The sequence below is a fragment of the Passer montanus genome, unplaced genomic scaffold (assembly GCF_014805655.1).
Source record: "Passer montanus isolate IOZ18808 unplaced genomic scaffold, ASM1480565v1 scaffold75, whole genome shotgun sequence".
Classification (NCBI taxonomy): domain Eukaryota; kingdom Metazoa; phylum Chordata; class Aves; order Passeriformes; family Passeridae; genus Passer; species Passer montanus.
Window position 1 is genome coordinate 525,921 of NW_024372702.1, and position 27,546 is coordinate 553,466.

Sequence of the window (27,546 nt, forward strand, 5' to 3'; positions counted from 1 at the left end):
ACACCCATCACTGGTAAGCCAGCCCTCTTTTTCACTGAGGTTTTTTAATCCTCTTCCCACGAAAGGCTTATTGACCAACATATCAATGGTTGTTACCACTGGTAAACCAGCCCTCTTTTTCACTGGGGGTTTTTTAATCCTCTTCCCACGAAAGGCTTATTGACCAACATATCAATGGTTGTTAGAGTAGAAATTTGTTCACTCTTGTTCCATGTGTATCTGTCTCGTGACTTCACTATGACAAGTGCTAAACCTGTCTTTCTTCAGGCACATCTCAGGCTGATGGATTGTGTATTTGCTGTGTGGTTGGATATAGGAGATGAGAGGGTGGGAGAAGCTGTTCTGCAGGAGAGAACTGACAGTATGTGTGAAAAGTGCCTCTTAAGTGGTATATGCACCACATCTACAAAAAAACCTCTGTTCTAATGTATTTTGTTTTGTGGGAATGGAGGGGAGTTCTGATGTGCATTTGGAATTTGAATCTCAGAGATTCAGAACCACTGTCCATTAGAAGTTTGAGTGAATGCAGAGGATTTCTTGTGATTTTCCTCCATCCTGTTGCTTTCTTCAGAAGAAGGAGTGAATGGTGATTACATGCTGAACATCGCTGCGTTTGGTAGTGCAGATGGAGCTCCTCTGAGCTCCTTCATTCAGCCTGTCACTGAATGTCATCAGTCCCTTTTCTGGCTCTTAAATGTTCAACACCTCTCTTCCCTGAGAGCCCTGCAGCAGACTGGAGAGATGCTGCCTGCTGGACCCACTGGTCCTGGTTAAATTCAGTGGCTCATCCTCAACAGCACTGTGGTAAGAAACCTTTCCTGTCCTACCACCCAGGAACTGCTCTGGCAGTCACACTCCCACCCCACTGAGCTGTGGGAAACCCAGAACTGAGCTGTAAGGAGACCTTTTCTCTGACTGTGAGTGTGGGGTGTGCAGCAACCCACAAAGGACACCCATGGGGTTACTGGAGCCACCCACTGTGAAGGAGCTTTGTTCCCAGCAGTGACAGTTTGGAGTGGTGGGAGTGTGACTGCCAGAGTGACTCCTGAATGGTGAGTCAGGAAAGTAATAAATAAACACAAATAAATAAAAACAAAACAGGAGAGTTTCCTTAACAACTTCAGGGAAAAGGAGCTGCCACTATCTAGTCATTCCCCTGTCAAAGTGTCCTGTAGTTGTTAAAAAAGTCCCGCTCTTTGAAGTCAAAGTAAATGCTGCAGTAAATGAGACCTGAGAGCATTTGTCATGAGTCTCTTCCTAGATTATTGAAATGTGTGAGCTGGTGTGAACAAGACACTCATGCTTGTCAGGCAAACAAACAAAAAAGCCCATTTTCAAAAGCTTATTTCTTTGCTTAATCTAATCAACTATTTGTCTGCATCAACATAGCTGTCCTCCTTTGCCTGGGTTTACAGCGTGGAGAGGAAATTGTTCAAGATCTGGACCTCTCTCATTTCTTTTCTTTTTTTCCTGATTGTCATGGTGAGCTGATTGACTCACAGAGCTGGTGATACCTTCAGAGGGCAGCAGCAGCCTCTCTCCACTCCTCCTCTGGCCTGGCAGTGCTTACAAAGACTCAGCTCTATATGAAATAGAGTGAGGGTCCATTCAGCAGCAGCAATCCCCAGTTTGTAGGGTCTGTGGAGAGACCAGTGGAGCAGAACCAGGCCTTTGAGGGAGTGACTATTTACTTTGCAGATGTGTTCTTCCTACACTGTTTGTTTGGGATTGCCCTTTTTGGGGAAGCCTCCAATGGGCTTTTGAGAGTCTTAGGAAAGCAAATTCGTCCATGTCTCCTACCCTCCATGCCGGCCCTCCCTCCCCCAGGCTCTGCCTGGGACAGTGGCACTCCTCACCTCTGTCCCTACTGGGTGCTGTGGAGCCTCCGGCTCAGGTTCTACCTGGTGTTACTGCAGAAAATGTGGGTTTGGGAGGAGGAGGAGAGCAGAACCCATGGGCCAAGCCCTGAAAGTCTTTTTTGCAGTGAGGAGTCCAAAATTGAACACAGGATTAGAGATGCAGGTAAAAGGAACTATGAGTAAGTACAATTCCATGGGAGAAAGAGTAAAAGGGTGGGTAAGCCTTGCTCATTTTGGTAAGGACATGGGCTGGTGTTGGATGCACAGTTCTGCCTCAAAAACCTGGGGACAGTTGGACTGGAGTGGGGAAATTGGCATTAGAATTTATTTTTCTTATCTTTGTATAGATACATTATTATGTATTACACATGATCTGTAGCTTACATTTGTATATATTCAATACAGTACATCAATATAATACCACATTTAATAGTTTAAAACATGTATCTTTATATATATAATATCTTTTTTGTTTTTGTATTGAGTTTGTTATCTTTATAATTATTTTATTTATCTGAGACTATTACAACTGGACTGAGCATATACAGGAACCAGAAACAGGCAGAGGTTAAAATACAGCTCCTTTGCATTCACACCCTGGTTTCCACTGCTGTTTGAAAGCAGCCAAGAAACGCACTGTGGCTGTTTATCATTGTCCTGGCTGTTTGGTGGTCTGACTTCCCTTTTCCCAACAGCACTGATTTACCTTTCAGGATACTTATACTTCTACCCATATAAAGTGTAAATGCCTTCCATTCCCAGAAGATCCAAAAGCACACACTGTGCAGATCACTGAGATGAATTTAAAATAGTCAGTCCCTGTATTTTATCTAGAAGGATGAGTACATGCACATGCCCGTATAAAGGACTTGTGCATGAAGAAACTCAAGCTCAGGGAGTTGTTTCTAGAAGGTGAATCACACTGGAGGCACTTGCTTAGGCAAGTCTAAACTCCACACTGTGAAGGTTATCACACCTGGGTGTGATACTGAAACTAGGAACACTTGTATGTGTCACTTTTCCCTGGCAGTGCCTTCACTCCTTAACACTCTGTTAGCAAAGGCCAAGGTCATACCTGGCTGAAACTGTTCCTTTAATAAAGGCAGCAACAGAAACAAGGTTAAATCTTGGAGAGAAACAAGTCCATGCAGGCAGGAATACCAGAATGGAATACAAGTGCTAACTCAAGCATACTTTTGTAGGATTTAACAGGCCAAACTCCTGGACTTCACACCTTCACCTGACACTTGCTGTGTGAGCAAGCAGAGAGAGGAGCAGCTGAAGACAGAAGGGAAAAACAAGTTACTAATACTGGTCTGTAGCAGGAGTCAGGACTCTGCACATCAGGTGAGACAAGGAAAGGTTTGTGTTGTTGCCTTTTCTTTTTTTGTTTTTTCCCCTCCAGTGTGTCAATTATCAGCTGAGTTTCATGGAAATCAGGTTCTGTCTGAGAGGGAAGTAACTGAAAACTCACATTTTTGGACAGTTTATCACAGGGCTGGAAAGATATCTGTCCTGCTTCTAATCAGCTAAGAGAATGGAGGAGGGTTTTTTTTTCAAAATTGTCAGTACCAAACTGCTAAAACACTGTTCTGTTTATGCCTTATTCCCTTCACTGTTGAGTGGGATAAGTCTCTGGATGAAAGCCACCACAAAACATGGCTTATTCTGCCCCAGGCTAACACCTGTCAAGTCTGGCCAAGTCAAGTCAAACCTGCTGGTACCTCAGTGAGAAACTCTCAGCTGGAATCTTCAGGACCATGGTACACCAGGGCTTTTCCTTGCTTCATCAGCAGGTGACTGGCTGCAATAACCACCCCCCTGGTGTGGCAGAGCAGCCAGCTCCTGGAGGCAGCAAAGGAGCAGTGTGAAATGACTGAACTCGGGAACACAGGCTGCATGGCCTCAGGGATCACTCAGAGCACAAACCCAAAGGAAAAGAAGGCTCATTAGTTGAGGCTGGGACTGTAGCTAATACAGAAATTATTTTCCTATTGCACAATCTTCTCCTTGCACACAGTTTCATGAAGTTTCCTATTCCATGGAAGAGGAAAACCCCCAGCCAAAATGCAACTTTCAGAGCTGTGAAATGCAAATGGTTGTTTCAGAGGAGCAAACATGTTCAAAGAACATGATCGCCAGAAGAGGAGACAAGGAAGCAGGGCCTCAGCATTTGAGCAGAAAGATTATTTTCACGATGCTATAGTTCAGTCTTTATTTGCTCTGCACTAGTAAGGTAAATTATTTTTTACAGATTTTATTTTGTTTTTTTGAAACAGAAAGAATTGCAGTCTTTGAGAAGTATTGAGAAGTGGTGGCGACAGGTAAACTTGGGATAAAACATGGGTGAGGAGGGACTCAAGATATGACCACTACTTCAGAATCTTTCTGCTTCTGTGCAGACAAGAGGAGATGAAGGAAAAAAGAGAGGACAGGAGAAACATGGACAGTTCTGGCTGGGAGTTGGCTTTTTTAATGCTGCTGCAAACTGGAAAGGACTGCAGAAAGAGCATGAACTCTTCACCCATTCTGAGCCCTGACAAGCTTAAAATAACTTAAGCAGATACGTGCTTGTGTGCTCAGAGATGTGTATTTATCAGGTGATTAGGTTTAGGTTTAATTGTTAAAGGTGGTTAGGTTTAATTGTTCAGAACTTAAAACCAGTAAAGGAAAAAGACCTGAAGGTCACAGCTCCTTACATTTGGTACTTCAAGGTCACTAAGGCTGTCAGGTCCTGTGAGGGTGGTGATGGCGCAAGGGTTGACTCAGTCCAGTTGGTCAAACTCTCCCTTCCAGAGGGACTGGACAAAGGCTCAGTGGTGGTAAATGATGAGGGTGAGACAGTGCCAGGGAAATGTTTCCTTTGGTAAGTTTTTGTGCTAGCATAAAAATTTCCTATTTGAGTGGTATGAGGTTTTTTTAATCCAAGATGAGTAACAGGCAGAATTCATCAGCCTTCTTACTCATTTCATCCAGACAGGCCTTAGATTCCCTCTGCACCATTTTTGGTCCATTAACTTGCCTTTGTATTGCCTTCTATTTGCTGCATATGCCAATACCACACTTGACCTTTTTCAGGGCTGTTTCAGGAAGTTCTATTGACTTCTGTAAATGCTGTCTTGGAACAGACTAAATAAGTCACAGTTCCTAAATGAGAGACAGCCCAGAAGAGCTGAAGTTCAGCACAGTGTAGTAAGGAATGGCACGGAGAGTTTCTCTTTCCAGCCAGAACAGCTAGGATGTTGGGCTCCTGCTTTTTGGGGATGAGGAAGGCGGCAAAGCAACTGGCTTGGCACTAGTTAAGGATTTTAGCTAAAACAAACACATTCTTCTTGTGAAGTCACTGCAATGAACAGGTATTTGTTCAAGAAAATATCCAGTCAGAGTATCCTGGTCCATATCTACTTCAGCCATTTTTTTTCAGAAAGGTACACGTACATTTTTACTTACACAGGTGAGAACATGCTCCTATATTGCTGCTCTTCTGCTTCTGCACATGGACTTTCCATTCCTGGGGCAGCTGCAAATGCCAGCTTTTTCCTTTTCATTATTACTCCATTTCACCAAAAGGTTTTAGTGCACTTAAAATATAGAACACTAAAAATGGATTAACACAACAGAGAACCAAAGTCTGAACAAGCCTTCCTATCAGTTAATCATAGAAGCTATTAGGACCAACCTGGATGAAAGACAAAGTCATAATTAACTTGACATTAAGAGCACATTGCTGCAATACCACTAACGTTACTCAGAAGAATCTTAAGATTTTGAATATCCCTTCCTGCAGATGCCTTTAAAAACAGATCCAGGCTGAGATAAATCAGGTTGCAATAAAGTCTGTACCTCTCTTACTGACAGAAGTATTCCCTCTAGTTTCTGATCTCAGTCTCCTGCAAAAAAGTTTCAGCTTTTATGCCATAGTTGCTTTTATGACAAATGAAACAAGCAAGCAGATGTGGCCAGAGGTGATAGTGTGCAGATTTTTTGACAGTTACATCTTAAATTACAGGATGATTATGAGAACACTTAGTTTATTATTTATTACATGAGCTGTATCTTCTAGTAATTAATAAAACCATCAACACACTTTATAAATGCTAAAGGTTTTTATCTTGAAATACATTCTTTGCCTTCTTGATGCTATGATACCACCCACCTCTGAAACCCACAAGACAGAGACACTACCACAGCATTCCTGTATCAGTTAATATTTCTGAATAGCCCTCCACACGAATAAAGATGCAACACGCAGTGCACAGTTTAATTAGTTTATTTTTTAAAGTTTTGTCAGAAATATAGCTGTGCATTAATTACAAAATATATTAAACTATCACTCAATTCATCCAAGGGAACAGGAATACTCTCATTTTGTTCAAATGCAAACAAATACAAACCTTTAACATTGACACAGAATAATCTTTTGCATCCATCATCAATGTATTTGGTCTGCTGCCATCTCTAAATAAGAACAGAATGGTCACCCTGATTTCATTATCAAATTTAATCCCTTGATAGCAAACATGACCAGACACATCATGAAACTGCTTAAAAAACAACTCTATACATCTCACATTATCTGAGCTTCCACATATACATTACATACCAACATTTTTAGCAAAATAATTTTCCCTGCCCTGCAGGAGAAGATATTCTGAGGCAAAGTGATAACATGTTCATAATATAAGTGGAAAATGTGTGCTATAGCAGCTCTGAAAATACTAGAGTGGGTGACTTAAACCATGTTAAAGACAACAGAAATTTGGAAGCTAAATAAGCTAAGACACTTTTTAAACCACCTTGAGATCTAGTAATGCTGCAAAGCATTGATTTACAGAATGAAACCCCACTGCTGAACAAGTTACATAGGACATGGGTTAATTAAAATGTTTCTTTGATTCAGAGACAACTCAATGCTGCAGACCTTTCTCCTTCCATTTAAATTGTTCTATCAATTATACTTCAGGCCACCATGGTAAAACAAGTTCTCAAAAGAAGATTTGGAGAAAGGGGAAAGAGGAAAATGGAACAAGTACATGAATAAATATTTCATTAACATTTATAATCTTTTTTATGACAGTAAGACTTAACTGATACTTAGAAAATTAGCTCTGACAGTCTCTCATGTAATACTCTGATATTACAGTAATTTTTCATCACTCAAGAGTTCTAGTTGGTAATATAAAAATATAAAACCAGTAGAATAGCAGCAGTGAATAAAGCATCCATATTACTATGGCCAACACAGAATTATACATGCAGTAGCCTTCTATTCCCTACTGGATTGTGCTATTGTGCAATTTTAATCTGAATCATTTAAACCCTGCCACCACAGGGAGTTTCCTCCTCAGAGGCAAAAGTACATCAGAGCTAGCAGATAAGGCTCAAAGCAAAAAAATCCATTCAAAATGCAAATCTTCAAAAGCAAAGAAAGTGTTAATGCATTTAGTGGGTCTTGGGTACAAATGAGCTGAACAGATAATAAGGACATTTTTCTTTTCTATTCAAAGACATTTTATATTTCCAGGGTTGAGGAAGGACCTGGAGTAGGATAAGTGTTTTTTCTCCCCCTCCCTCCCCTCCTGCCCCACAAAAAAACAAGAAGGGAAACAAAAGAGAATGGCAGTTTTTGAGAGTCTTGAAAAAACATGGATAGGTAACACAGCCTGAAAATGGAGAACACGTGTACAGTGCCTTCTGTGCAGAGTGGCTCTGTACACTGCCATGGACATTGACAGCTTTTGGTTAAGAATGGCTTTACTGGGAGTGCTCCAACTGAAGACACTCCAAAACAATTCAGCTGATAGGATGAGGCTATTCATTATAAAATCTACTTTGGTTTTAAATCTGAGCTCTTTCCCTATTTTGAGTAACATATGCTCACCTGTCCCCTAATGACAGAGAATCAACTTAAGTCACCAACAACTAACTACATTTACCATTAGCCAGGAAATCCATGTTTCAGTAGTGACAACACTCCATTGAACACAATCCCTCTTCCATCTGATAGGTTCTACTAGCAGAAGAAATTTTACTCATTTGGATATGATGAACAAAGTGGTAGGTTGGGTCCTGGAACTTTTATCTCTCATGCAGGCAGGCAGAATATCCTCCCAAACCACTAAAGTGTAGTAGTCTTTCTTTAGTCTTGTTTATATTAAGCAATGCGCCCTTTCCACACTGGTATTGCTTTGATGGTGCCAGATAGTTGGAACACTCTTCAGTATCTCTTAAGCTGCAGTGCCTCCAGTCTTTAGGTTGTTTCACTAGTTTGGATAAATAATACACAGAAGCTCATGCATCGTTTAGTTCTTTCTTCAGTACCTGGACATGTACTTAGGTTATGGGGTGAATAAAACTTTTTTCTTCCTTCCCTCCTTTTAAAGACAAGATTCAGAACTTTATCAGCACCATGAAAGTTAAAATTTTTAGCACCAGTATACTTGAACTATTCAGCTATGACTGGTCAAAACTAACATTTACATGGCATACAATCAGTACAGAAAACAATACACACAGCATTAGGAACCTCTTTGACACAGCGAATCTAGTGTTTGATAAATGAGTAACTATGAAAGCCAGATTTTCTTCCCAAAAGCAAACAGGACTACAATTTTTCCTCACAATGCTGAATTAATAGGCTTTCTTTAACATCCAAATTGCTGAGCTGGCCCAGCTCCTATACTCTAAAGGGACAGGAAATACCCACAGCAGCTGGATGCTGATATGGCCAGCTGCCCACAGAGAATTCACAAGGGATGACTTGGGTGCATCACCCACAACACCAAGAGATCACTTGAACAGATGCAGGCCACAAGTTCAGCTTTGGTACAAATTTGGGTTTCAATAACAGTAAAACAAATTCTGCATCACCCTGTCTGTTCAGTACATCCTTTTGCTCATGTCTGCACTCACAATCTGAAACATGTCCAGCACTAGGAGATCTCACCAGCACAAAGGGATTTCATTCAAATGCTAAACTTTCATATTTCTTGATGATTGTGGTTGACATTCTGAGCCTAGAGCACACATATCTAGAAAGATTTATCAAAATAAAGAGAATTAGAGAGGCACCTTCTGACCACATTACAAGTATTTCTTCAGTGAACTCAGCTCAGAGTCATTTAGCCTTCTCCACAACATTACCTCGTATCTTTTGGAAATACCAACATCAACTCTGCATCAACATGCAACTTCCTGAAGGAGGAACGGGTCAAAGCATATCTGAACCCTTGGTAACAGGAACAAAGTCTTAACCTTAACTTCAAACTTCAAGAGACACATAGCCAATGCAAAATTCTAGATAAGTTAATATGGAAACTCTCTCACCTTTCCCAAGCTCTGTGAAAAATAAGGAAGAAAAAATCCCTAATCTTTATTAATTTCATTCCTTCCCTGCGACAGCATCTATTCCAAGGCAGTGAGGTGAAAAGACTTACAGGTCTATTTGATATGACTAAAGTTTTAACAGGCTGAGATGCATGGGTTCTGCAATAGGGTTTTCCTGTAGGCAGTTAAGTTTTGATTCACACTTCATTTATTTAGCTTGCTACAGAAGTAGCTTATTACTTTAAGAGAGAACCTTACCAAATATTTAAACATAGGACCTCATATAGAGAAAAATATACCAGCAACAACAAAGTTCCATTCAGGTGAAGATCAACTGTGTTGGCAATCATGATCTTTTACAAACCCAACCTTTGTGGACAATGAAGCTCTTTTGTGATCCATGTGGAAAAACGTGAACAAAGCTCCATTGCTCTGTTAAGACTTGCAGGCTACATGGCTCCATCAGTACTGCGGGCCTGGAAGCCTTCCCTGCGGACACTGTTCAAGTCCAGGCGCGTGAGCACCTCGCAGCGCACCAGGAGCGTGTCATCCTTGATGAAGGTTCTCTGTTTCAAGGTCTCCAGGTGCATGAAAGTCACATAACCAAAACCTTTCGGATTGCGGTGAATTGTCGGTCTCTGGAAGGCCAGTAGCTCTGGCTTGGTTTCCATCACCTCTTCATGGTTCTGCCTTTCTGGGCCTTCTGATTGATCCAAAATAGAAAGTCGAATGGTGCCTTGGAAAGGCCAGGGCAGGTGGCTGTCATATTCCCCTTGCATAGTGTGCACAAACAGAGAGATAAAATTAGCACAGCGCTGAGCATTTGGTAACTGGATATGCAGGCGCAAGCACAGCTTGTAGCCAGGCTTCCCTGTATAGAAGCCAGGACTGTGTATCACTACAGGTCTCTCTTCTTCCTGGGCTTTCTGCAGTCCACTGAAGTTCTCAATCTTCCAGATATAAATACCAGTACATTGTTGTGCCTCCATTTCAGTAATCTTTCCCTCCAAATTTCGTATAGTACGTTTGAGTTCAGCCATGTGAGTGTTCTGAGTCTCCATTTTAGCAATGAGTTCCCTGATTTGGTGATCTTGTCTCACCAGACGACCTTCCAGCTGCTGAATAGTTTCCTTGAAGTTTTCAACTTCTGGATTGCAGTTGTATGCAGCATGTGACACGTGTGAGAAGAGGGTAGGCTCAAAGGGTATGCCATTGAGGAAGGGTACAGGATTTGCAGCAGTAACACTGATATTCTGAAAACTCTGAGCCATCATCCTCATGTGAACCTGAGTGAACTCCTGCATATGTCGTGCCAGTTCATTCCTTTGCATCTAGGATTTAAGAGACAGAGCATTAGGAACACATCAAACGTCTGCAATCACATTTTAAATGTGGCTCTGAAGAAAATCAAACAAGGAGTTGCTTTTGTCATGTGAGAAAATCTGCAGTGAATCAAGGACAAAGGTGTGACAAAATAGCGCTTTATCAATAGAGAGCTCCAAATTTGAGATCACTGTTAGGAAAAATTGAAAAAGTAGTTCAAATACCAGTGGGCAAATCACAGAATCATTTAGGTTGGAAAAGACCTTTAAGGTCTTTGTGTCTTTGGCCTGATGTCAGTACAGCTGGGGTTCAACAAAAGATATGAGGTGATTTCAGCATTAAATTGCAAACCTGAGAAGTTAAGATAGAACTGACATAAATGACTGCAATATAAATCAGATATGTGCATTATTGTTTTTGTTGCCATGGGACTTTGGGATGTCACAAACATATTCTTGTTAGAATATTTATCATTAGCAACAGGATATTGTATAGTTGCATGATTCTATGTAATGTTTAATAAGGAAACCTTTGATTGCATTTTTACAGAAGCTGCAGCATCTCCAGGAAAACAAGAAAATTTAAATTCTCATGTATTCAGGGTCACCTTCTTGTTAATGAGCATTCATGATAAAAAATTCAGGTTTTGTAGAAAACAAAAAAATTGGTTTTCTTCATAGAACACTAGGAGTCATAAGTGTACTTGGTCACAACTTTGTAAGAAATGCCAGAAGCTACTTTTTGACATGAAAGTTGAGAAAACATGAAATAATAAAACCAAGGTCATCAAGCAAATTGTTCACAGAGCTTTTTAAATTTGAAAAAGCAATTTTGAAATGCAAAGTATCAACATGCACTGCTTTAGAATTAGGATACCTCCAAACAAAAATCGCACAACCACACACCATTGAGGATTTTGGGTTGGTGAATGAGACCAGACTAGGAAAACACATTACAAAAGCAATCAATAAAATCATGCAGAAGGTCTGCAATTCAGAAGTTACTGAAAAAACGCTTACCTTTTCAGGACACCCAAAGGCACTGTAAAAACATGGCACTGGGGCAGTAGGACAATCATTGTCATAATGGTTAGGCATCTAAAACAAATCAGATTTGATATTACTTCTCCACCGAGAGTATTTTCTTATCTAGAAAGGATACAGCTGGATGGTTTTTGAACAGAAAACTTCAAAATGTACCTGAAGTCAGATCAGTTTATATCTACATAAGTTCTTAACGGAATATGGAAGTTTTGAACAGAAATGTTAGCTGATGATACAAATTATCCATCCCACATGTATGTACTGTAACAATTCATTGGCTTTGTTCTTATATTAGGCCTCAGAAAGTATTCAGGTTTCCTTGCCAGACCAAACACTTTTTGTTTCTAGCCTACCCTCCAGCCAGGTCACACTCAATTCCTTCCCTTCTGAAGGACTACTTGCACAATGCTGATTGTGTCACTCTTTATTATCATCTTCCTCAAGAAGTTCAAGTTACTTCTATTTTTTTGTGGTCCACGTTTTCCAGATCCAGGATTAGTCATCTCACTGCTCTGGATCCTGCCTATCCACCCTCCCCCTCAAAAGCACAACAACTTCAGCTGATGCCTTATGAGCCCTAAACAGAGCAAAGGATAATTCAGTGTTTCACAGGCCGAATCCCTGTTTATATAACCCCGGGTGTTTGCCTTGTTTAAATATCATGAGGAAGCAAAAGGCTAATAAAGACCAGCTATTATTACAAATGTTTAGCATTCTTTGTTCCCCACTTCTGCAATTCATTATTCTACCTAACAACAGACTTTTCCCTTTGTAATTACTAAGCCAATCCTGTTTCTCAGAGTATTTTGCAATTTTACAAGATCATTCTTTATTTTAACCCAGGCCATCAACCTAGTTGCCATCCCAAATTAAACAAACCAATATTTATCATTTTCCTGCCAATTAGGTTATTATTGAACAGAAGAAATAATAATGGCTATTACAACAGTAATGGACAAGCAGAATTCCAGCCAGCATCCCAGTTTGATAGTCAATTTACTTATAGCACTTTCCAATAGTGGCTTTCCAAGTACAAAAATTCCCCCCTCTGCCCAAATCAAAGCCTCTTCTTGTAATGTCAGCCACTGGCAGTTGTTGGTATTTTTTCAACTCCATTCAAGATCAAAGACATGCAGCATGGCCCCTGTCAAGAAGCAGTACAGCTGAACGTTGTGATGTGCAGCCAAAATCCTACCGAGGTTTGCCAGACTGCAACTGCAAGCTGCAGCAGCATTTAAGGGAGAATCACACCTGCACTGGACATTTTCAGAGAGGCAAGTAGGGATTTAGCAGCTAGTAGACAACCTGTATCTCCAAGTTTAATTTCAGATTAAAGAAGCAATGTAAAAACGAAGCATCTGACATGGAATAAACAGAGGCAAAGGGAGTTTCTTACCTGCTCCCTGATGAGCACCGTGTTGCAATATTCGCAATATATATTGGCAAGTGGGCAGGTCTGGTCATGAAGCTTAAGTGATCAAACAGAAAAAAAACGGGGGAGAAAACATCAGTAAAGTTACTCAATTTAAGAGAGGGCTAATCACCCATGATCAGATATAAGATTTTTATTTATACCTAATTTTGCAGCTGTGAAACAAAGAGAATCCCTTTACCCTAAACAGTATGATTTACATTACTGCTTTTTCCTGGACTTATAGAAGAGATTCATGAAGCTGTAGATATTTTATTTCCTAAAGCTCTTATGCTTCAAAGAAATCTGATTTTAACCATGAGTTTCTAAAATTCATGTTCAATTGTACTAGAAATATATGAAAGCACTTGTTTGTTTTTTAATTGTATTGTTGGACTATATGAGGTACATCTGATTGACAATTCACAATATTAATATCCAAGAACATTCAATAGTCATTGAGATAAAACACATTCATATAGAGATAAAGAAATGGTAGCAGCAAAAGGATTGTCCTCAGTATCACCTGAGTGAAAAATGCAGAGCCAGGAGAAGAATTCAGAAATTATCTTGGTCTTGTGTGGTAGCAGATATCCCCAAAATAGTTATCTCCTGGTACATCCTCTCTCCCAGGCATAAAAACTGCACATGCAAATACTGCTTTTTGTGTTCCATGGGCAGTAGATACAGCCTGTCTGATGGTAAGGTCAGAAATCAGTGGTTCTTACACAAGTCCACAAGACTCCTCACACCACAAGGTTCCACATAAGTTTGTTCTTAAGGACAATCTCTCCCCAGCTTTTGCCTGTTCTAGGCTCACGTTCTGAGTTTGCAGCTTCTCAGCTGTGCAGCAGCACAAAGAGCTCTTCTAGACCAAAACCTTTCAGCTGGTTTTCTTTTTTTTTCTTTTGTTTTGGTTTTTTTTTCTTTTGTGGTTTTTTTTGTTTGTTTTGGGGTGGTTTATTTTTTGTTTTGTTTTTTTTTTTACTGCTGTTCCCTTTCCAAGCAAACCCATGTTTGCAGGCTGACAAACTGAGATTCCTGCCAAATACCTCTTTATCTTCATAGGCCATAGACGTGGCACAGTTTGGGCAACACACTTGACGCCTCGGACACTCTTGGGTCATGTGCTCCTTCAGACGGTTCTTTGGGAAGGTTCCTTGGCACTGTAGGCATTCCACAGTGGAAAAATCACACTGCAGCTGGTGGTCCTGCACAAGGGCAGAAGAGGGATTTGATATTTCAAATCAGAACAATCACCTCATCCATTTTCAAGAGAAAGCACAGTGCAAGACAAAAGAATCACAATTCTCCCTTCATGCAAGGAAATCCTTATACACTTATGCTGACTCTACCAACAGCCTGTTACTGTCCCACTACTAAGGTCAGGGCTTCATGCATTCAGAGCTTTAAGAAAGCTATCAGTAAAAATTTAGTTTTATATTTATCCTTTTAACTGCATATATTATTTTCCAAAACAATTATTTCAACTAATATATGCAGCTACTTTGAGAGACTATTAAACTGACTTTAATAAACTTGTGTGAAGCACGGATATAGCTGATCAAAAGGCAGACATGAATGATCCTCAGCAGAAAGTTGCATTAGTACAATTGTCATGCACTGTGATGTTCTCTTGAGAATCACCTAACTACAATTAAATACTCACTAAAAACCAATATGTGTAGCTATAGTCTTGAAAGAAAAATGCACCGAGTCATACTGCATAAATGAGAGGTATGACCATCTATTTAAGTTATTTCAAATTTTTACTTGCCCATGAAAACAAGGTTCCATATTTTCAAAACTGCTTCTCACCTCTAAGTGCCTGAGCTCCATCTTCATGCTGCAGCCCTTGTTGGGACATTTGACCATTAATGAAAGGATTTCCCGTTTGGCAAAGTTGTCAGGAAAAAGTTGATTTTCAAGCAGAATTTCATTGTCTACAGGACATTTGTGGCCTGCATCTCTACAATGCAGAAAAGCAAGGAAAGATATTCCAAAATTACCAACAGAATTCCAAGCACTTAATTTAAAATATTTTTACACCAGCAAGACATTAGTGGCCAAATAATAACACAGTAAGATCTTTAAAAACAATGGTGTTTATGTGGCAATGACCAGAAAATATGAAATGTATTTCAGAAAAATTGAAAACACACAGTTTCACTGGAGGTGGCATTACTGGAGGTTGCAGCACTTTTCAAACTCAAAAACATTTTATTTGTACAAACGGCATGTTAAGTACTCTGGAAACAAACTTGAGGAATATGTAAAGACACTAAGAACTTACAGTCTTTTTTCTGCAAGTACTTCACATAGCTCAAACATCAAAGAATATTTCACATACTACTTCAAAACAATTACTCTCATTTCCTTCTCATTTTATAAACAGCCAAGGTGATCACAGCTAAAAAAAAAAGCAAAACTGTCTTTTTTTCCAGATTGACTTCATCTGTTTGGCACTACATTACACACTGCTCAGTCTGCTGGTTTTGTTATACAACCATTTGATCAGTTGTTCACCCAGCAAACAGGGTGAAAACCTTCAGACACAAAAATTGTTAGTAACTATGAAAATTACACTGGACTTGGAATTGAGTGTTACATCTGAAGCTATTTTAACAGCAAACAGACTGGAAGTCAGTGCTAACTGGTGAAGGTTTGGAATCTCATGGAAGATGGATGCCTGCAATCTCCACAAGGTAACTAACAGCCTGTTCCAGTTCATCAGGTTCTGTCTACCTGCGTGTACGTACAAAAATCATTAGAAATAGAGTAAAAAAGGGGATCACCTCCAACAAACTTTCCAGTATCAGCTCATTCTGAAAGCAGTAGGCTAACATATTGATTCACAATTAAGTAATGCAGTTAAAGAGGCATGAGGGATCAAAGCTCCCGAGTGCTAATGGAAACAGCAATAAAATGGAGAAAATACATGGGGTGGAAAAATGTCAGAGAGCGCTTGTGGTGCAAGGATCAAAGGCCAGATCATTGTCACTGCCTGCAAGCACGAGAGGAAGTAGAACCTAGTGGGCTGTGGAGACCAGGAAGGAATTTATGTTCTTTGCTGGAAAAGGAAATAATTGCTCAGCAACTACATCAGCAACACTGCTACAGGAAGTGGAGGTAAAGTTGCCACTTCAAAAAGAGGTAATGAACTTCCTTTCACAATTTTGCTTGCAGAGCAAGCTCACCACATGCCTGAGAATCATACTCCTAAACAAGTGCAAGAAAGAACTAGCTAGCTTGTCTTGTTTCAGAGCTCCCTGAGCTATGACCAGTGTGATCTTTGTCACAAGCTAGAAATGTTCCCTCACTTCACAACCTACAGGAAATCAGTTTTCACAGGTATAGCTTGGTTACAAACACGCTGTTTAGTGGAGTATGAAGACAGCTCAACAGGTCTGCTGATAAGACAGCAGCTTTATTTCTACAAAGAAAAGTGAATCATAAATAAGAGCAGCCAACAACAGATTAATTTGGAATAATGATTACCAAATCCCCAGTTTAAATAACTAGTAGATAAAGGGAAAAATAGGAATGAAATGCAATTTTCCAAAGTAGGAAAGTGTAGTAGGAAAAAGCAATAACTCATTTTAGGATATTAAACAGGCTTCAAATACTATTTACAAGGCTCAGGATTGTGTTTAAAACACTGCTAAGATCCATCTACAAAGATGTTGCTATATATTTCCTGTGACAGAATTGAATTTATGCACCTCAGTTCTAGCTTACATTACAGTGAAAGCTTTCCTATGCTGGAATAATTTATCACATTGCACTCTGCCACTCACAACAGTACTGGTGAAACAACAGCCATCTGCTACAAAGTACAATGAATATTCCTGTAAACTCCCTTGAGATTAAAATACAGGTATCAAGAGTAAAGCAAGAATAATTTTGAAAGAAAAGCCTGCCCAGTGATTTTAACAAGTGAGCGGTTTAGCCGACAAGCTGAGACAGTTGGCAGAGACTTTAAGTGCAGCCATGCCAGCTGCTGGAGGAACTGCCAGCACCCAAAGATGTCCCTGCTGCTCCTTGTTACCTCACAACTCTGCTTTTCCAATAAACAGAGGTTCTGATATTTGGCAAGCTCTACTACAAACCCTAAATCAGCTTTGCCCTAAGATACAGGAGAAGACTGGAATGAAATTGAATTAGCTACTGCACCTGCAGTTAGTTCTTCTAAAATTTCCAGCAATATATTTTGTTGACAAGTAACATTCGTAAACACATTTGTAGTTACTTAGGTAGATAAGCTTCTCCTCTTCCATGAATTATAGCACTTCAAAGCACTTCAGACAGCTTTATTTAAAAAGCTGCCAAGACTTTCTGGGAGGCAAACAATTACTGTGATCAAATCTCATCTAATCATGTCCTTCACACTGTAAGACTGAAGAGTCCAGTTTTTAAAAGGTTTTCCAATTTATTCTTTTCTAGTTGCAGCCACAACTTCTTCAACACAAGCAACTACAATTGTTTGTGTAAGTCACAAGAAGCAATTACTCAAAAAATGCTTGTCCATTCTTCATCATTTAAAATCCATAATCTCTGTGTTCACTTGAGTTAAGACAGTGGGGAAATAAGGAATAAAGAGAAGCAATTTTTCCTGGTCAAATGAAGGCTGTGACAATCAGTGAAAAAAAGCAGTACTTAGAGAATGTAAAATATCCCTTTCTCTTGTCATTTTAGTTCTGTAGAAGCTTCTCAATAGCTCAATCAATCTGGTACTGTAGACAGTACATACTGCAAATCAATACCATACTGCAGACACTACATAATCCAAATCAATAGCTTGATCTATGGATACCAATTAAGCATGCAGTTCAGCCCTGCAGGGATTCAGAGAGGTCTGGCACTTCAAGCTGTCCTCCCTGCTTTAACAGTCACTCAGACTGTCCTCTAAAGAGAGAGTTCAGTGGGGAATGAGGGAAAACTTTTAATAGCAATGAAACATCTGGAATATTACACTGATCATCTACAGTCTCAAAAGAAAAAAACGCTTTCCACCTTGTTTAGTATTCACTGAAACAGTCATCACTATTCATAGAAATGAAGTAAAATACAGAAAAGGCATAAAAGAAGCAGAAATTTCTAGTCATGGTCCTTTCCATGGAGAAATTCTTCCAGAGAATTTATGTAGCAGAAACTACAGAGAAGCCACAAAACACTGTATTCAGAGAACATAACTGCTGGCATACTATTCATTTAGAGAGCTACAAATTATGGATAGGGAAGAAAAAGAAATGGAAAAGAACTATGGACAAATGGCATGAAAGACAAATCAAGAAAGCACTGTCCATGTTGCATGCTATAAAATAAATGCCAGGGCAAACCACAGTAACAATGAAGACAGTTTAATGATCTTTATAAATAGTGTGCAAAGTAAGGTTGAAAATGAGCCAATTCTACATATCACAGAACTGAATATATAAATTCCTAGCAAAGTGACATTTGAGCTATCTGAGCAATTGCTAAGAAAAAAACTGGGCTTATGCTGAGAAGGAAAAATCCTATAGCATAATATCTATCAATGTAATCCAATACTCACTCACACGTGTGGGACACTGATGACTTCATTCCAGGCTTAAGGCAAGTGCTCTCTACGAGGTACTCTCTGCCCTTTCTTGCTCTTTCAATCATCCATTTTTATAAGGCCAGCCTGCTCTTGCCTTTGTATCTTATTCCTTGTCCCTCATATGCCACCTGGTTTCCTCTCTCAATGCTTTGTTCAAAACTATTCCCTCATCACATTCTCTCTTCCAGCTCAAAAAGGAAGCAGCTAATTTCAGAGTGAAGAATTGAATGCATGAATTGCCTTATCTGCAGCAAGAAATCAGGCTGTCTGTAGTTTCCTGTAGTTATCAAGAGAAACAATCATAGGCAAAAGACAGGTAATTTTATGATCCTGAGCTGGAAATGGAATTTATTTGGGGGACATGTCTACATTTCCTTTTTTAATTACTATTTGAAGTTTAATCGATTTTTTAGATTCATAACCTGGGTAATTTGTGAAAATGGCAAACTGTCTAAAGCTCATAAAACTTCCAAACTTGTGATATTCTGGCCATGTACAGCACCTTTAATGAATAATAAATTTCCACAGTTCTGTTAGCATTCATTGGGCAGCTCTATGCAGTTTGGATTGACCTTAAACCGCTCTGGTACACGAATTTCTTCTTAAAAACAGCTTCCACAAGTTTTCCTTTACCTTATGGATTTGACAATGCAGCCTTTGCAGAAACGGTGGCCACACGGCGTCTGCACCGCCTCCCGGAGAGCCATCAAGCAGATGGGGCACTCGTATTTACTCTCCAGCGGCGGGTCGAACTCCACGTCGTAGCCCTGCGTCTCGTCGGCGAAGGAGGCGGGCGCGCTGCCGGCGGCGCCGGGCGCGCTGCCGGCCTCGTCCTTGGCGGCGCTGCAGGCGCTGGCCATGGCCGCGCAGCAGCCGCCCGGCGCCTCGCGGGCCCCGCAGCTGCCGCCGCCGTGCAGCAAGCTCATGGCAGCCCGGCCGCGGCCACACGGCTCTGCGCTGCGACACGGAACAACAGAAAAAACACCACGGGTTAATTTGGAGTGGTTCGAACCCTCCCCTCCCAGCCAAGGACAAAATTTATTTCCGACCAGAAGTACTGGAGCAGATTTGGTTCTGTTCAAAATCACTGGGTTTGTTTTGTCCGCATTATCTTTTTTTTGCTTATCTTGTGATATGTAGGAAAGGACACTGCATCAGCATAGTCCAAACACCCCCCGCGCTTTCTGTAATCTCTTTCATACGACTGATTTCTGTAAAAGAGGAATCATTCCTCTTTGTCCTTGCTACTGGAGATGTTTCTCTATCCCTTCCATACGATTTACTTCTAAAGACATTCAAATAGATTTTGTGTGGAAAAAATGCCGTACAGAATCATGTTTTCTTGGAGGACAACTGCTCAATTCCATATTTTCCTTGCAGTGTATATATGTTATTTAGTATTTTCTGTATTAAGAAATTCACAATACAGATTTCAAACCGACTTAGCTGCAGGAACACAAATAAAATATAAGTCCAAGTACCTAAACCAAGCAGCTGATGTGCTGTAAATGCAATTCAAATATACAGCACTGCTGATAACATTTTAGAACTGCCAATAGGACTTTAAATTGAGTAAGAAGCTACACATGAGATAAGGATAATAATTCCACAGCTCAAAAGCTATCTACAAACTATTAGTAGTCAAACAGAGCTCTTGCTCTCCTTTCCCTCTTGCAGGCCAGCTGGCAGGAGGACAAGGGACAGGATTGTAAGAACAGAAGATAAAAGTCACCTTTCCCTGAAGAGTGGTGGATGGCATACTAAAGACTGCTTTTACAACTCTCCTCCAAAGCAGGGACAACTCATAGGTATCAAATGAAAAAGTGCAGCTATCTCCAAACAGATTGCTAGTGCTCCTACACACAGTAAGAGAACGTTAAAAAAAAGTCTTAACAACAAATACAAATTCTAAAGACCAAGAAACCTTTCTCTCCCCTGATTTTTTTAATGGTTACAATCATTTTCTTAGAATCCTGCTGTGGTTAGTTCTCTATAAATGACATTTCTATGAAACACAGAGATTATCACCAGGTGCAAGGTAGTATGAGTAGTCTGAGGGTTATGGAGCCAGGCATGTTTTACATGCCCAATAAGCCCAGATTTGATAATGTTTTGCACAGCAGTATAGGCAAAAGTCTCTCACAGTGTTCACCTAATGAATTCACTGTAATACCTTTATGTCATTTAAAATATATTAGGGATGGAAATCCAATCAAGAGACGAATCATAAGAACTGTTTATCTGCATCACTACTGCAGATGCTAAAGGCAGAAGAATTAATAGGATTACCTTGACCATGAACTCGCAAAACTGAACGTTTTCTTGCCTATATCAGAATTTGAATATCACAACTCATTTTTACAAAATGTTCATGGATAGGAGGAGGACATATGGGTAGTTTTATTTGGGTATTTATTTTATGACGCCTTTAATGTCACAAAATCAACAACAATCACATAAGGCCTCAACCAGCATGTATGGGAAATATATTTTAAACACATGCAAAAATCACAGGAATGTGCTTTAGGCCATCTACATGATAAACAACTGGCAATACTGCCCATGATAGCATACTATGAGCTATTTTTTCCAGCTATCCAGACCAAAAAAAGAGGTATATGTATCTAAAGAGAAACAAAGTTACCATATTTTGGTTAGATATAGTTAGAATAATCAAACTAGAACTTTGTATAAATATATACTCTGTTGTATAAATATACACTCTGTTGTATAAATATATACTCTGTTGTATAAATATATGACTTTCCACCTGGTTGGGGTATGCAGGGGTATGAGAAGTATCTGAAGAGCAGCATTCTTGACATTTCCAAAATACCATTAAGGTACAGAGCCTCAAAGCACAGGCTCACAGTTCTGACTTGTACTGAACTAGCCAGCAGTGCTCCTTTTCTGCAGAAATAACTCCAGAGCGAGCTGTCTGCAACTGCACCCAAAGAGCGCTGCTCACTTCCACTCCTGTTTTCCACCCCAATGTGTTGTCCCTACACATTATCCACCACAACAGGCTTTATAACTGAGGCCCTGAACACAACAGCAATACCAACTAAACGCCAAGCATGCTCCCAGCAGCTGCTCCAGCCATAGTCCAGACACAACCAGTTTAATCCCACAAAGACACCAGCTCCCCCAGTGATTTAGAATGGATGCAGAGGAATCAGTGCTCAGAAAGATGCTCTGTATGACAGAGATTTTTTTTAGCCTGCCATCAGTAGATCTACTCTCTCCAGAGAAGAAACCCAGCTTGTTTCCACTGTTAACTTATTTAACAACTGCTGCAGAGGATGATCAGTCCATGGGCCACATTTCATGAAAAATCACAGGAATAAATTGGGTCAATGGAGTGGGAATGTTGGTATGCAGGATATTAGAATCCACAGGCCAGCCTAGGACTGAAAAATTCACATTACTCTAAGCCACAGAGATATATTTAGTGAGACTAAGAAAGGGAAGAGGAACATACATCCCTTTAGCAATGTCACAAAGGAATTCAGGAAGTCACAAAAAGAAGTATAAAACAGCTTTAGTCAAATTCAGCTGTCACATTAATTGCAAAGAGGTGTGTGACTCCTCTTGGGCTGTTCCCAGGGAAAAAAATCCCATACTATTTACAGTTCTGTTCTTACAAGGAGAAGCCAGGATCTGACTTGGTATAATCTCACTAGTTGAACCTTTATAGATTTAAGTGCTATGCAAGCAGTGTCTTTTTGGCCATTTGAATTATTTCTACAGACACAGCAGGTATGTATATTCAGTCTACAGAAACAACTGCCATACTAGAGTCAGTTTAATGAATGAACCACTGCAATAAGTAAACATCCCAGTCTGACACAAAAACTCCCTTATTCAGTGATATACTCCACTCCTACATGGAGCTTTTTATCTGCATATGACCAAGTGGTTCACAAAAAAAGAAGTGCACATCTTTTTAACTTGGGAAATTCAGACACAAAGAGACAACTTAAGGTGATTAAGAGCCAGATTTTAAACTTTGTTCATATTTTATCTAAGACAGGAGTCCTCCTACTCCTCTTATCCATTTCATCTTCTCTGTGAGCAAAATCCTCCTTCCTCCACACATATTTTAGGTGTAGGGCAAGGCACAATCTTCCAAATCAAAATCCACACTGCTGTTACTCAGACAATTAACCAAGGCCTTATTACTCCACCATAGTTTAAACTAATTTCTCTACATGTTGTAACTCCTGCACAAGGAATCTACTTTACCTCTGAGAACAGAACATAGGTTTAATCTTTTTGGACAGAGCAGTGCTAGGACAAAACCAGCCACAGAAAAGTGTAATTTGCATGGTAATGACAGGTCTTTACCCCAGTGAAGGTAGAGCAGACAATCTGTGAGCTTACTGTAGCAGTTTTTCACTTTCCTCTCCTGGGGAATTAAGAAAATGCTTAGGCTGGAAAAGGATAGATTTTAAACACCAAACTAGGATGCATCCTAAAATTCAAATCAAGCTGCTCCCCTTTGTTTTTAATTATGAAACAGGTTGCCAGTGAAATAAAACTAAGATCTCCCAAAAAACACATCAGTTTTATTTCTTATTAATAATAGATGCTATTCTTCCTCTGTACTGAACAAAACTAATTCAAATGCAATTACAACAATATCTAAATATTAATTTAAAATACCTTGTGTACACCACAGCCTTGAGAACTTATCCTTTTTTAAAATGTTAGTCGTTTAATACATTAAACACTTTGCTAGACTGCTCTCTGTACCTTTTTTTGTTTCCACAACATCCAGCTTTCAGATCCAGGAACAACAGCAATTAAACTGGATCATTATGTGATAATTCTTGCTTTTGCTAGCGTGAAGTTTCTAAGACAGAGGAAGTCTTAAACTACATTTGGTAATGTACCTGAAATGCTCTTTTGTAGAGCTAGGAAGTGCTGCCAGACCTGCTGACTGGAGATAATGGGCTTTAGCTTGGGCTCAGAGGTACCCAGGCCTTGGGCTGGCAAAGGTTGATTTTGCTCTCCAAGGCAACAGCTGTGTTGTTTGCCAACAGAAAGGAAGGTGCTTTCCATGCCAAGTGGTAATGGACAGAACTTGTTTGATCATTACCTGTGCTGCAGAAGTCTGGGAATGCCCTAAGGAGAAACTATCATGCCCCAGAAAACAGTTAAAGGACAGTTAAAAGAAAAGGAGTCCTCATCCCACTCTTCCAACTTTGAATCATAATTACACCTTTCCTAACTAACCTGTGCTCTGTTGCTATTTACACTGCTACATTACACAGTGATTAGGCTGATGTGAGATAGCACTGTCAGACCAGAAGAGCAAACTCCTGCAAGAATAAGGTATCTTATGATGGACAAAAACTACTTCAAAACAGAATTTAAACTACCCATATTTTAAATTAATGCATACAACAAAGCTCAGTACTCTTATTTTTCAACTCCTATAGTATAATGAAGTTTAGGTAGGACTTACAGATTTTCAAACACCAAACTCCTCTAAATAATAAAAAATCACTGGTATCAGAAAATATCTTCAGTTTTCCTGTAAAATCCCACTATCATTAAGAGTATTAGGGAGAAAGTAAAAGTAGGCATTGTATACTATTTACACTGAAATACAAAATCCTATTTTCAAGCATTAACTTAAGGAATACCGTGCAAGGAAGTATGAGTTGCTGTAAGAGAAAATTGTTATTATACATCAGGAAGTGCTTAATACAATTAATTTCCACATGACCTCTTCTGGAAAATTGACACTGACTACCCTTATAGATAATGAAACAACACAGAAGACTATTCCAAATTCTTTTTCTTACTCAAAGTTCACAAATATAATTAATCTCCTTGCAGCCTGGCCAGCACACACCCAGCAGGGGAAATGCCTTTAGCACTGCATTGACAGAAAAACTGACCAAACTTTTCTCTTTTCTTCAGCTGCCCTGTATATGTATGTATAGATTTCTGGGTCATGAGACTGACAGACCAGTGGAGTGACTTTGGATAATTTGTTTATGGAGCAATACTTGCAACACCAATTCCCAGGCACATTAATCAATGGTCTACTGATAACTGATAAGCACTATATGTTTCCAATAGGAGGTTTGTAGCTATCACCACTATGGCCTCATCCAGGCAGAACACATGGAATTATGATAATACCTTTTAATTAATACCTATAAAACACTTTCATTTCAAAGCTATCAAATGGCTAGACAAGCTGAAGCAATAGGAGATTCAGGCAGAACTTGTAACTGCAAAAATGAAATTCTCATTTCTTATAAAAGTCTGCAAACATGTTGCTTGTTTTGTTGATATACAAACTTTCTTTTTTTCTAATAGCAGTAAATGTTCAGACATCCAAGTCTTTTGGACAACCACCCCAGTCATACCATTTTAACATGTGAACCTGACTTCAAAGAAGAATTTTTGTTTGAGGCAAAAACAAACAAGATTCAGAGCTCACTAGACTACCAAGAGCTCCTGACTACGGCAGAGCAGCCCTTGGGGGTTTCTGAAGCCTTCCAGGTGATTTCTCTTTATTTGTAAAGAATGCTGTCAGGCTTTAATCACGTAAGTATTTTCATGCTTGAATGTTACTTAGGAGACTAGATAGTGGCAGGCTCACAGTTCCGTTCATATTTTATCCTATTTAAGTATGTCAAAACAAATTTAATTTCAGTGAGCAGTGGAAACATACTATACTGTATCTAAGACGAAGATATTCTATGGGTTTTTCCATAATAAAAAGCCAAACCCAAGCCAAAATTCCCTGAAATTTTCTTCAGTTTATTAACTTTAGACAGAATTTCCTGGGAACTGTTCAGAATAACGAAGACAAGGGAAGCACTGCTAGTGAGAAGAACAGTACTAATTAACTCTTTACCTTGGCAGTGACTCCGGCTTCTGTTCTCCCTTTGCACATTGAGAACACAAGGAGATATGCATTGTGCCTTTCTATACCCCTCAATAGATCTACAGAGATTGCAAGATGCTGCCCTAGTGGGGACAAAGTAAAGACCCATAAAGCACTTTAAAACAGGCAGGGAGAGGTATGGCTGTGAACAAATGTGATTTCCACAAGGCACAGGCTCCAGGCTACACTTAATAACCATCTACCTCTACAGGCATGAGGCATTAGTAAAATGATGAGACGCTGGGAAAGCAAACAGTGAACTAAACACACATTCTGAAACAACTAAAACATTTTCACTCAACCTGACATTTACTTCTGTTTTCTTTTTGACATGCTTTATACCCGGAATATTTTATGGCCGGTTTTCACAGGATCTAAAACTTTTTTTTTTAACATGTGCTTAGCTAATCTATACTACTGAGATACAAAAGTCACCCTTCTTGATATAATTAACTTGTGGAAGTTCAAAAAGTGAAGAAAAGACTGCACATTCACCTCAAGTACTTTTTCATGCTGAAGTTCTATCAGCATAGGTGCCTATTGTGTGTCTTGTCTTGCTAAATACAGGAGCAGTTTTCTAAGATAGAAAGCAGTACTGCAGGGTTGCAATACTACAAAACTTAAAAAGCCATTTATGTCTTGACAAGTTCTCATTCAACGGGGTCTGACTGAGCTCCATGAATCTTCACTCGCTGGGAAAAGCTGTAGGTAATGTGGAATATGCAGAAGAATTATGCTCAGAATGACATAAAATAATCCAAGTGCTTTTATCAACATCCTTCTGTGATTTTCCCCCCCACCCCTTCTTCTACTAGAAGGACAAGTTTTATGGCCTTTCATTCTACAGGAAGACAAAGCAGTTTGCTGCTTTTAACAGTCTTAACAGTTGGTGAACACAGTGCAAAATTCACCCAAAGCTTCAAATCAATACTTTATTAATCACTCACCACTTTTGTGGTATCTAAGACACCACAAAATCCACAGAGCTGAGGGGCAGCGTGCAGAAGGTGTCACAGGCAAACATGGGGGAATACTTTCGGCAAGCTTTAATGACTAGGTCTAAGGGATATAATTAGAATATTTTCCTCCCACCTACAGCTGAGATTTCCGTTTAAGTACGAAAAGACTCAGCGTGACTTATCTGAGCCTGAGCCAGACGAAATTGATGGAAACTACTACTGAAGTCATAATTTCTAACTCGTGTTAATAAAGTTACCGTACATATTAAACACTGCCAATCTCTACTAGAAAATAAGAGCTGTCGGGTTTAGAAACAGTAACCTGTCTTGCAAATTACCCTTTAACGCGTTCCCGAATAATTTGCCGAGTGTCTCTATTTCACAGTGGGGAAGTCAGAGCCCAAGTTCAGCTGATGCGTTCGAGACAGGCGGGAGCACAGCTCCGCTCCCGCCGCTGTCCGGGCCAGAGGCAGGGCAGGGTCGCTCGGGCCAGGTTCCCCAGCCGGGCCAGAGGCAGGGCAGGGGCGCTCGGGCCAGGTTCCCCAGCCGGGCCAGAGGCAGGGCAGGGTCGCTCGGGCCAGGTTCCCCACCCGGCGTGCCTGCGAGCCCCGGGCCGGCCGGGCTCAGCCCGCACCGCGGTTTCAATTCCGGAGCAGCGCAGGCCGGCCTGCCCAGCCCCGCCGGCGCTCTGCCCCAGCGCAGGCCGCTCTCCCCGGCAGCCGCGGCCAAGCGCCGAGCCCCGAGCTCGGTGGAAAGGGCCGCAGGGCTCCGCGGGGCAGGGCAGGCGGCGGCTCCGCTCCCCAGCCGGCAGTCCCGGGTAAAACGCTCCGCGCCGGGCGCCGCCACACACCGGCAGCGGCCCGAGTCCAGCCGGACCCTCGCTCCCGAGGCCGGCATCTGCCCCCTCCCTCCCGGCCGCCCCGCGCGTTCCGCCGGACTCACCGCGACCCGCGGCCGCTCCCAGCCCGCCGCCGCTTCCGCTTCTGCTCGGGAAGCGCGCAGCAGCCGCTCGGAGCCAGCGCGGCCTCCTGGGCGCCACGGCCGCTGCAGCGCCCTCTGCCGCCGCGGAGGGGCAGCGCCGCCGGGGCGGCTGAGGGAGCTGCGGGGCCGCTGTCCCCTCTCCGGGACACGCAC

At 40.7% G+C, this 27,546-nt stretch overlaps 1 protein-coding gene and 1 long non-coding RNA gene across 4 annotated transcripts; one reads left to right on the forward strand and one right to left on the reverse strand.

The window, feature by feature from the left end:
- Positions 1–6,113: 6,113 nt before the first annotated feature.
- On the reverse strand, positions 6,114–27,478 carry TRAF6 (TNF receptor associated factor 6). 3 transcript variants are annotated; one of them, XM_039730972.1, is made up of 7 exons: positions 25,949–26,079; positions 19,177–19,500; positions 14,781–14,931; positions 14,015–14,173; positions 12,948–13,019; positions 11,528–11,605; positions 6,114–10,516 (listed from the first exon to the last, which is right to left on the reverse strand). In XM_039730972.1, the coding sequence occupies exons 1-7, from the start codon at positions 25,963–25,965 to the stop codon at positions 9,635–9,637; spliced, it is 1,683 nt and encodes a 560-aa protein (XP_039586906.1). In that variant the 5' UTR covers positions 25,966–26,079; the 3' UTR covers positions 6,114–9,634. The 3 variants fall into 3 exon arrangements, with proteins under 3 accessions (XP_039586906.1, XP_039586907.1, XP_039586908.1); XM_039730973.1 differs by lacking the exon at positions 25,949–26,079 and adding an exon at positions 27,355–27,478 and having other exon boundaries at positions 9,635–10,516; XM_039730974.1 differs by lacking the exon at positions 25,949–26,079 and adding an exon at positions 27,355–27,456 and having other exon boundaries at positions 9,635–10,516; positions 19,177–19,495.
- Positions 14,938–19,336, forward strand: LOC120512563. Its single transcript, XR_005630045.1, has 3 exons — positions 14,938–15,667; positions 18,732–18,859; positions 19,198–19,336. It is a non-coding gene; the product is annotated as an uncharacterized LOC120512563 (long non-coding RNA).
- Positions 27,479–27,546: the final 68 nt, after the last annotated feature.

Coding starts and splice junctions, on each gene's coding strand:
- TRAF6 (XM_039730972.1), bottom strand. Junction 14,932..19,176: donor TGCATTGTCAAATCCATAAG/GTAAAGGAAAAC, acceptor TCTGCATTGTAG/AGATGCAGGCCACAAATGTC. Junction 11,606..12,947: donor CGGTGCTCATCAGGGAGCAG/GTAAGAAACTCC, acceptor GATTTGTTTTAG/ATGCCTAACCATTATGACAA.